General features: G+C 40.1%; 1 protein-coding gene across 1 annotated transcript in view; it reads left to right on the top strand.

Moving 5' to 3' along the window:
- LOC101854646 (unconventional myosin-Ia) overlaps nt 1–10,772 on the top strand; it is a gene marked incomplete at its 5' end in the record, with an annotated part of 55,584 nt that overhangs the window by 38,276 nt on the left and 6,536 nt on the right. Inside the window, 5 exon segments of the mRNA XM_035970531.1 lie at nt 438–569; nt 1,472–1,578; nt 4,776–4,911; nt 5,867–6,019; nt 9,970–10,035. Coding sequence (XP_035826424.1) covers nt 438–569; nt 1,472–1,578; nt 4,776–4,911; nt 5,867–6,019; nt 9,970–10,035 — 594 coding nt within the window.

Here is a 10,772-nt window from a genome sequence, read left to right as displayed (position 1 = left end):
ATACACTCTACAATAAAAGCAAGACTAGTCGTTGGCCCTTATTTGCTTTCACGCCCACGATGCCAACTTGCGTTGCGGTATTTATTAGAGAACAGAGAGCGGTGGGTAGACAGTGCCCCGTCTGGGAATAATATAAGTGAAGTCTATAATTATGTCTTCTACTCCCCCCTCAGCTCCTCCTCTTGATCTAAGCATTAATATTCTCTCTCTCTCTCTCTCTTTCTCCCCCCCCTCTCTCTCTCTCTCTCTCTCTCTCTCTCTCTCTCTTTCTGTCTCTCTCTCTTTCTCTCTGTCTCTCTTTTTTCTTTCTTTTTTTCTCTCTCTCTTTTTTTCTTTCTTTTCTCTCTCTCTCTCTCTTCTCTCTCTCTCTCTCTCTCTCTCTCTCTCTCTCTCTCTCTCTCCAGTCTAAAATGACGACCACGTTCTCTCTTTCCCAGAAACGTCAGTACCTGCTAAAGCTACGAGACAGCCTCCCATCCACTTCGCCCATCAGCCAAGACTGGCCCAAGCCTCCCAACAGACTCCGGACTACCTCAGATGAGCTGAGGAGACTGTTCCATCGGTGGAGGGTGAGTGTGTGTGTATGTGTGTGTGTGTGTGTGTGTGTATGTGTTGTGTGTGTGTGTTTGTGTGTGTGTGTGTGTGTGTGTGTGTGTGTGTGTGATGTATGTGTATGTGTGTGTATGTGCTATGTGTGTGTTATGTGTGTGTGTGTGTGTGTGTGTGTGTGTGTGTGTGAGAGAGAGAGAGAGAGAGAGAGAGAGAGAGAGAGAATGGAGGGGGGTGAGGAGAGGGAAGAGGAGTAGAGCTCAGGAAACAGTTCCATCGGTGGAGGGTGTGTGTGTCTTACACTCACCTAACTCCTCCCAAATGATCTAAACAGTGTCGATGTGGACGTAAAGCTGTTGGTGGGTGGTTGGCGGGTGCTCTGGTGTGGTTTGCTCCTTTTTCCCTATCAATCAAACATCTATCTTCATAATCACTCCTCCTTTTTGTTGTGTTTGTTACTCTCTTGTAACATCTCTAATCTTCGGCACTTATATGACCTTTGTGTGTTGCAAGTGCCATAAAACTCTTCATAATCATCTGGTGCCTTGCCGACTGGCGTGGGCGATCATGGACCTCCTCTTCACTCTGTCTTGCGTTGCAGCAATGGTGTCTGTTGTTCTTGCTGCTCCTAGCCATGTTGTCGTCTTGTCCAGTATCTTTTCCCTCTGTCTGCCTCTGCCTCTCTTTCCATCAAACTTGCCTGTTGTTACTATATTCTCCATTGCTTCTTTCCGCCTTGTGTGTCCGAAGAAATTTGCCTGTCGCTTTCTTATATTCGCCATAAGCTGTCTTCTGCAATTTGCTTCAACCGAGACTTTTTCCTTTGTTTTTCTAGCTGTCCATGGGATACGTAGCATGCGTCTTATGAGTAAAACTCTTGCTAAAACATAAAAGACGTTGTTTCTCCGTGTGTGTTTCCCAGTGCGCCAAGTACAGGGGCCGTCTGGACGAGGCGACCAAGTACAGGCTGAAGGAGAAGATGGTGGCTAGCAACCTGTTCAAGGGGAAAAAGGAGACCTACCCAGCCAGGTGGGTGTGTTGTTGCTGTTGCTGTTGCTGTTGCTGTTGCTGTTGTTGCTGTTGTTGTTGTTGTTGCTGTTGTTGTTGCTGTTGCTGTTGCTGTTGCTGTTGCTGTTGCTGTTGTTGCTGTTGTTATTGTTGTTGTTGTCATTTTGTATTTTTTTGTTGGGGTTTTGTTGGAGGTAAGGTATTTTTTATGTTTGTTTTTGTGTTTTTGGGGTGGGATCATTTATTTGTTGTGCCGATTGAATATTATTATTGAAGATGGTGATCTTTTGTTGTAGTTCTATTCTAAATGAGAACTGTGTGCTTTAAATTTCAGTTTTAAGTGTGTGTGTGTGTGTGTGTATGTGTGTGTGTGTGTGTGTATGTGTCCGTGTCTGTATGTGTGTGTCTGTGTCTGTGTGTGTGTGTCTGTGTGTGTTTTCCCTGTCTTCGTTTATCTTGGCATTGAACGAAATGCTCCCCTTTGAAAATGACCTGAGTGAAGATATATTATGGTGTCATCATCATTTCAGCCTGTTTCTGCTCTGGTCCATGGGGTGAGGCTGCTCACTGAGGGGAAGGTCTGAGTCTGATCTGCTGTCTTTCTATTTCTACACACTTGTGTTCACACACTCGCGCACGCACACCCACACACTCATACAAGCACGCACACACACACACACTTCTCACATGTGCACACAGAGGCGCTACCACACACACACACACACAGACACACTCACACAAACACAAAAGTACAAGTGTACATGCACATAGTCACACACACTCACTCACACACACGCAAGCAGACTCACTCACACACACACATACACACACACACACACACACACACACACAAGCAGACTCACACACAGACACACACACAAGCAGACTCACACACACTCACACTCATAAACACACACATTCATACACACACGCGCGTACACTGCACCAGCACACTAACATAATAATAATAGCTCTCTATATTTGTTCTGATACACATACTTCAGTGGAGGCAAATTCTTGACTGTCAACTGTCATGGCCGCCACTCTTTGCTCTAATTTTTTTTTTTTACTTCGTTTCTCTGGTGCGCACTGCGGACGCGCAATTGAAGGCGCAAATCACAAGTCACGCTATATATATCGAGTGATCGTGCAACTATTCCCTCCTTGCCCTTCATTCGGTTCCAAATAGTCAAATGGTTGACTCTATGGCGAACCAGAATTACACCAGGAGTACACAAATTTGGATATTACAATACATGTACTATAAGTCTTAAGGACAATAGATTGACTATGACTGTCTAGGTTGCTGAGGAAAGGGTCAGAGGTCAAAGGGCAGGACAGGATTTAACACAGAGGGTCGCAGTTTAAACGGGATAGGACAAGAGTTTACTCATGGAAGTCAAACGGTAGGATAAGAGTTTACACAATGAGGTCAAAGGGTAGGACAAGACTTTACACATGGAGGTCAAAGGGTAGGACAAGAGTTTACTCATGGAGGTCAAAGGGCAGCACAAGAGTTTACTCATGGAGGTCAAAGGGCAGCACAAGAGTTTACTCATGGAGGTCAAAGGGCAGGACAAGAGTTTACTCATGGAGGTCAAAGGGCAGGACAAGAGTTTACTCATGGAGGTCAAAGGGCAGGACAAGAGTTTACTCATGGAAGTCAAAGGGCAGGACAAGAGTTTACACATGGAGGTCAAAGGGTAGGACAGGAGTTTACACATGGAGGTCAAAGGGCAGCACAAGAGTTTACACATGGAGGTCAAAGGGCAGCACAAGAGTTTATACATGGAGGTCAAAGGGCAGGACAAGAGTTTACACATGGAGGTCAAAGGGCAGGACAAGAATTTACACATGGAGGTCAACGGGCAGGATAAGAGTTTACACATGGAAGTCAATTAAGGGCATTACAAAATTACAAGAGTTTGTGCAAGGAGGTCTTTTTTCTTTCTCCTTTTCTTTTTCCTTCATTTTTTTCTGTCATCTACTTTTGTTCTTTTTTTTCTGTCTTACCTTTTTATCCTTTTTTTCTTTTTTCATTTTTTCTTTCTGCTTCATCCTGTCTTCCTTTCTTTTCCCTGTCACCTTCCTTCTTTCTTTATTCTTTTCTATGTAAAGTTTGGACTGAGCTAAATGCTGCTTTTTTAAATGTCCTGTTCAATCGGTCCAGCTGGGATTATTTTAAGGCTGTGAAAGCAATGACTAAATGATCCTGTACTTATTTTTAACAAGATATCCCCTGTTTGATTTGCTCATACAATGTATGTCACCCAGTATTTTCTCTAGCCGTGTGTGTTAGTGTGTGTGTTTGTGTGTGTGTTTGCTGTTTGGTTTTCAGCACTATTTTGCAAATTGCAATAATATTTTTTTAATGTATGTACTCTGGCGTGTGTGATATGTGTGTACACGTATACTTATGTGTGTACACACATGTGTTTGTATTTGTTTGTGTGGTGTGTGTGTGCCCCTAACTGTGTGTGAAGGGGGAGGGGGTATTAAGTATTGCAACTCTACTGTTTGGACTAATGTAGCATATATAGGACCATTATTAGTGTTTCTCTCTGAGGAAAAAACTTTTTCTGCAAAGTTTGCCATTTTTTTCAAAGGTCTAAAAGCTTGTAATTTGTTAAAAAATTTTACTGTGATGGAGATTCTTTTTACAAATGACGTCATTATATTTAGTATTTGATCATTGGGTTTAAGTTTTCCTTTTGAAGAGTTTTTTGCAATTACAAATTACATAATGGAAGTAACAAGTGTTTCTAAGCCTACATTTTATCTTAAAGTCCTGTTTCTTATGGTTGATAGTACCATGCGTATTAGTTTGAAAGGTTACACAAGAAATGTGCTCGATCAGGCACTTCAGCTCTCTCCTCTGATTATAATATGTCCCTGATTTTTTGTTTGTTGTCTGAGCCCCTGATTATTTGTTGGTGAATCTTTTCTGATATATTGTGTTATTTCCCCTGATCATCAAAATATCTCCTGTAATTACTTTATTTTAGTATACTCACCTGTGCGAGAGCGAGATTATTGAAAATTTCTTTTTTAATCAGTCCTTACTGTTCTGTACAATTGTTTCTACTTTTGCTGAGTTTTGAGGTGTCTTCAGCCGTCTTTTGTGTCGATGTGCTTCTCTTTACTCAAACTTAATCATTTGTTTTGTCAGTGGCGTAAAACTTTTACTAAAACTTTTTTTTTTTAAACGTTGTCCACAGTGTTGGAGTTCCATTCCGCGGAGACTATGTGGACATCCGGTCCAACATTAAGTGGCAGAAGCTGTACAAATCTACGCAGGACATCTCCGTGGTTTTCGCAGACGCTGTCAATAAAGTCAACCGGGCTGACGGAAAGGTTAAAACTACTGCTTATGTGTTTGTTTGTGTCCATGTTTCTTTGTTTGTTGTATTGGCTGTTAATTTCTTTGAACCTTACACACCTCTTCTCTGTCTGTCGGTCTTTCTGTCTGTCTTTCTGTCTTTCTGTCTGTCTGTCTGTCTGTCTGTCTGTCTGTCTGTCTGTCTGTCTGTTTATTTCTTTCTCTCTCTCTCTCTCCCTTTCTTTCTCTCTTTTTGTATCTTTTTCTTTCTCTCCACTCTCTCTTTTTGTCTGTCTATCTCTCATCAATAGGAGCTATTTAGTTACGATCATGTGTCCGAGAATAACATAAGATTTTGTCCGTCCATCCAATGACTATTGATGTGTGTGCGTCGGGGTATGTAAATGTATGTGTGTGTGAAAGAAAGAGATCGTATGAGTGAGTGTGTGTGTGTGTGTGTGTGTGTGTGTGTGTGTGTGTGTGTGTGTGTGTGTGTGTGCGTGTGTATGTGTGTATGTGTGTGTGTAGTTACCATAAAAGAGTACATTTCTCTCTGTGGAGATCAATAAAATCTTATCTTATTATATCTTATCTATAGCTGTAGTGTGTTACTAAGTGCTGACATGTTTTGTTTTTACTGCTGTCCATACGTGTGTATACAATTAATGTATGGTTGTGAGGGTTCTTCTTTATGTGGTTGTACTGGCTTTTCTTATTACTGTGAAATATTTTATCCTGTGTGAATGAATAATTACTTTTCAGTGATCATGTGATTAATGTAAAAAGCTCAGAGCTTATACTCGTATGGGATGGAGCGATATGTAAATGCAATCTATTACTATTATTATTATTATTAAATTATTATTATAATTATTATTATTATTATTATTATTATTATTTTTATTATCTTTACCGCATGTCACTTTTCACCTAATTGCCCATTTCTCCTCCCCTCCCCCCCCCCCCCCCCCACATACACACATCCCTCAGATGGTGAACAAACTGCTAGTGCTGAGCACACAAGCCCTGCTGGTGTTGGACCCTAAGACCTTGGCCCTCAAGTACAGAATACCTCTCAGCATGATACACAAGATCTCCGTGTCGCCCTTCAAAGACACTCTATGTATTTTCCATCTTCACAAGGTGGGTGTATGTGTGTGTGTGCACTGAAGCATGTGGGTGTGTGTTGTGCTAGAAAAAAAAATTAAAAATTAAAAAATGTAACAGTAGTGAAAGTTTCTCCCTCTTTTGTGATAGAGGGATAAAATTTGTGAGTTGTACTGACAAAATGAGTTATTTCTCGCAATCCGTGGCAAATTATTTCTCGCAATCGTTGACTGGAGATAGAATCGGAAAACTGACACAGGCATGCACAAGTGTAAAATTTGTAGATCTTCGACTGGTGCCCTTTTCTTTAAGTTTAAGATGTCTGTTATCATTCCATACCGGTAAATTTTCACCCCCTCCTGCCCACCCAGCAGTAATGGGTACCTGACTTCGAGTTGGGGAAGTAAAGGCGCCGTGGAAAGAAACTGGCCACCCTACCACAATATGCCGAAGGCCATGGAGATTGTCTCACTAACAAGGCCATCCTCAATGTCCGGATTGGATGCGGGTACAACTTTACTTTTACGGGTAAATTGTACAAATTCAACCTTTAGATTTGAAGTATCTTTGTCCACAGGGCTAAAATCAGAGAAGTAACTCATTTTGTCAGTGCACTTCATCATCATCTGCATAAAATGTTGGCTTGCTGAATCTTATTTTACAAAAGTGTCTGTGTGTGTGTCTTCTTTTGCAAGTGTAAGATATAAAACAGACATCAACATTCATGGTTTGTAAGTCATTTGTCTGCTCAGATTCTCTTTAAAAAATAAGAACAAACGAAGATATTGTCCTTGCCTTTTCCTGTCACGCATCTGTTCAAGTTCCTTGAGTAAGATGTTCCCGATCTACCTCTGTTTCTATTTCCTTCTAGTAATTTTTTTGCCGTTAGAGTTTCTACATATATATATGTAGACTGCAGTGCTACTTTCTGCCCAACATAGCTGCAGCTTTCTTGAGGGAATTTTACTAGTGTTTATAATTTTTACTTTTTACACAGTTATTGTTCATTCATGAATTTGTAGTTGGATAAATTAATAACTATAAATTATAAATTTCAAGGGGAAATTTGTATAACATTGGCTTACTTACATACATACATAAATACATATTCAAACACAAGAATAAACATACAAAGAATAGGCCTACCTAATGCACAATATGACACCTGTGCAGACAATTTTACAAACATACCATTGCTGGTCCCCTGTGTGGAGTGCCTGTTTTTTTTAGCTTGGGTTATTGTATCTTGCTCAAGGGCACAGCCCAGTGACCACCCTTCTGGATCCTGTGTCACTGACACTTGCTAAGCATTATTTGTGAGTCAAGCCACTCGGCCACACAGACCCCTGGGTGTGGAAAACGCGTAAATCTGTGTGCTCATGGGAGTGGGCACTATGAATATGATCTACATTATCATTATTAGTTTCAATATTATAATTATAGTTACTGTCATTATTATTATTATCATTATTATTTATTATTATTATTATTATTTTCATATTAGGCCTACAAAATCATGATTCAGGAAAGTGTCTGTATGATACGTAGCACCTTCCACATTTTTGTCATATTTTCTGACACAGTGGATGTTGTGCCTCTCATGGTGTGTCTTTGCTAACAGACGTAATAACAAATTCTCTGTTGAAAGCTGCATGTACGAAGGACACAGAAAGTAACTCAGAAAATAGTGACAAATTCTCTCATGAACAAAAGATAACAGGACAAAAAAGAAACGTTCTTTGAGTGGGATTCAAAATTGCCTGCGTCTCAATCTGTAGGCAGATGTGTTTTTTTTCCCCTTTGCTGTAACGTGTTAACATGCTCTGGTATGTTTCTCAGCTGTTGTTTTAAGTGTGTAGGTAGTTATGACAATGAACTAACTGCAAGCTTAGTCAAAGCAGGGAAACATTAGTATCATGTGTGTGAAAATTCATGTGCTTTGATCTTGACACTCTCATTCTCATCGCCTGGACTAACAACAGTGGGTGGTTTGTGGATGCCCTGGTGTGGTATGCTCCTTCTTTCCTATTAAACAACCATCATCCCTATCTCTCATCTGTCTTTTCCTTATATGTTAAAATGTTACTCTCTAGTAACACCTTTAATCTTCGGTACCTTTGTGACTTATTCATGTTGCAAGTGCTGTAAAACACTTACGAAAAGCTAAACTGAACCTGTCTGTAACATCTTTAGTGTGTACGTGAAGAATTGTGTGCTCATGTCATTCCATTCTCTTGTGCATCATCTCATTCACTCTTCTTGGAAGGCGGAAGAAGAAGAAGAAGAACAGGGAGGAGGAGGAGGAGGAGGAGAAGATGAAGATGAAAGTGTGAGTGGGGACTGCATGCATCAGTGTCAGCTGCTCTGAGTTAAAAATAATTTTTTTATTATTATTATTTTTTTTTAAGGACGAAAGTTGTTGTTTTTTTGTGTGTTTTTTTTAAACATGGCGTCTTCAGCTGAATTTTGTTTTCTGTCACTTCTTGTTTTTGTCCTTGTTCATTTTTGCCTACAGTGTGTCCACAATGTTTCTTTCTACTTATGCTTATGAATGCGTCTGCTGAGTGTGTTGCTGGGTGTTTCACTGAGTGTGTCGCTATACAACAGGAAAAATGCCTGTGATTATTTTGCTACGGAATGCCTTTGATTTTTTTCTTTTCCTTCGCTGTCATCATCATTTTGAAGATATATTATGTTCCGCCAAGCCTTTCACTTTTCAGGACTTGCTCATTTTTTATTATTTTATTATTTTTTTATTTTTTTGTGTGTGTTTTGTTATATTTTCGGCTCGTTTATCAGTGTGTTTTCTTCAACACCAACATGACATCTGATAAGTACAGTTGAACCTGCTCAAATGGCCACCTGTATAAGACGATCAGCGGTGCAAATGGTCACCTGTATAAGACAATCAGCAGGGCAAATGGCCACCTGTATAAGACGATCAGCGGTGCAAATGGCCACCTGTATAAGACGATCAGCGGTGCAAATGGCCACCTGTATAAGACGATCAGCAGTGCAAATGGCTACCTGTATAAGACAATCAGCTATGCAAATGACCACCTGTATAAGACAATCAGCGGTGCAAATGGCCACCTGTATAAGACAATCAGCAGGGCAAATGGCCACCTGTATAAGACAATCAGCAGGGCAAATGGTCACCTGTATAAGACCATCAGCAGGGCAAATGGCCACCTGTATAAGACGATCAGCAGGGCAAATGGCCACCTGTATAAGACGATCAGCGGTGCAAATGGCCACCTGTATAAGACAATCAGCAGGGCAAATGACCACCTGTATAAGACAATCAGCAGGGCAAATGACCACCTGTATAAGACAATCAGCGGTGCTAATGACCACTTTTTATTCCCCTTCCCCACCGAGTTTTTTTTTACATTATGATGGCACTGTCCAAGACATCCACCTGTCTAAGGCAACCACAACTTTTCTCCTTGACAACGGATAACCATCCGTCTCAGATAATTTCGACTGTTTACTGGTCTCCCAGTACAAAATTTTTTTAAATTCTAGACTTGCGCTTTTAGAAAACTAAACTGATGACATGAATTTCATTTACTTTCTGTATAGAGAAAGCTGTTATGTAGCTTGAGTATTTGGATGGTTGGTGGGTGCTCTGATTTGGTTTGCTCCTTCTTTCCTATCAAAGATCTATCATCCTTATCACTCCTCCTTCTTTTTCGTGATTGTTTTGCTCCTTCTTTCCTTTCAAAGATCTGTCATCCTTATCACTCCTCTTTCTATTTTGTGGTTGTTATTCTCTTGTAACACCTCTAACCTTAGGCATTTATAAGAGACCTTCTTGTTTTGCAAGTACCATAAAACTCTCCCTAAAACCCAAAATAGAGAAAGCTGTTATGTAGCTTGCGGATGTTCAGATAGAAACTAGTGCTCTCTTCCAAGGTGAAGAAGGAGGGAACAATAGGACAATATTTCACATAACTATCTCAGAATGACCGTGTCCTTTCCAGGCACGACTACCGAGATTTGATCCCATAAACCGCTGGACCAAAATTCTGTTCTTCGGAGATCAAGATGTTTGTTTAGTTTTGTGTATTTTTGCATGAGCTGTTTCAGTCTGTGTGACTGGTTTTGTTTTCATGTTTGACAGTTTCACATTCAAGGCTTTAAAAAAAAAAAAAAAGAAATTCTGTTGCTTGTTTGATCTTTTCGTGTTCGTTCTTTTTCTTTTTTACCAATAGAGCAGTAGGTAGAAACAGTTTTCACATTATTAGTGCGGTATCGTGACCTTTGACTAAAATCTCTGTTAATTGTTCTCACAAAATTTGGAAAGTTTTCGGCATTTCACTTGTAATATGCACACCCAAAACAAAAGTCTGTTCTCCTCGCTGGAGTTTGATCAAGTCCTATGCGCAAATTTACAGACAGAAAAAAAACCCTAACATTGGTGCCATTTGTGGCCTGGTATGTTTTCTATAGGCCTATTCATCCATTTGGGTCTGCGAAGTTATGAGCAAAACTTACAAACTAACAAATCCTACCACTGTTTCTAAATCTAAATGATAGACATGTTATTATTTGGATTGTTATTTTTTTGTTTGTTTGTTGTTTTTTGTTTTGTATTTTTGGAACTGTTAGATTTGTTTGCTAACGTTCTTGCTTAGAAGGCCAGTGGCTAAGTGCCTTCATTAGCGTTTGAAATGGTGTGCTGTTCTTGGATTTTGTTTTTTGTTTTTGTCTTGGTGTTTATCGGTTTGGAGGTTTTATTGTAGTGTTTTAGTGTGAATCTGTGTGTGTGTGTGTGTGTGTGTGG

The sequence above is a fragment of the Aplysia californica genome, unplaced genomic scaffold (assembly GCF_000002075.1).
Source record: "Aplysia californica isolate F4 #8 unplaced genomic scaffold, AplCal3.0 scaffold00281, whole genome shotgun sequence".
NCBI lineage: Eukaryota > Metazoa > Mollusca > Gastropoda > Aplysiida > Aplysiidae > Aplysia > Aplysia californica.
Note: the sequence above shows the minus strand (reverse complement) of the source record. Positions and strands in the feature narration are given on the sequence as shown.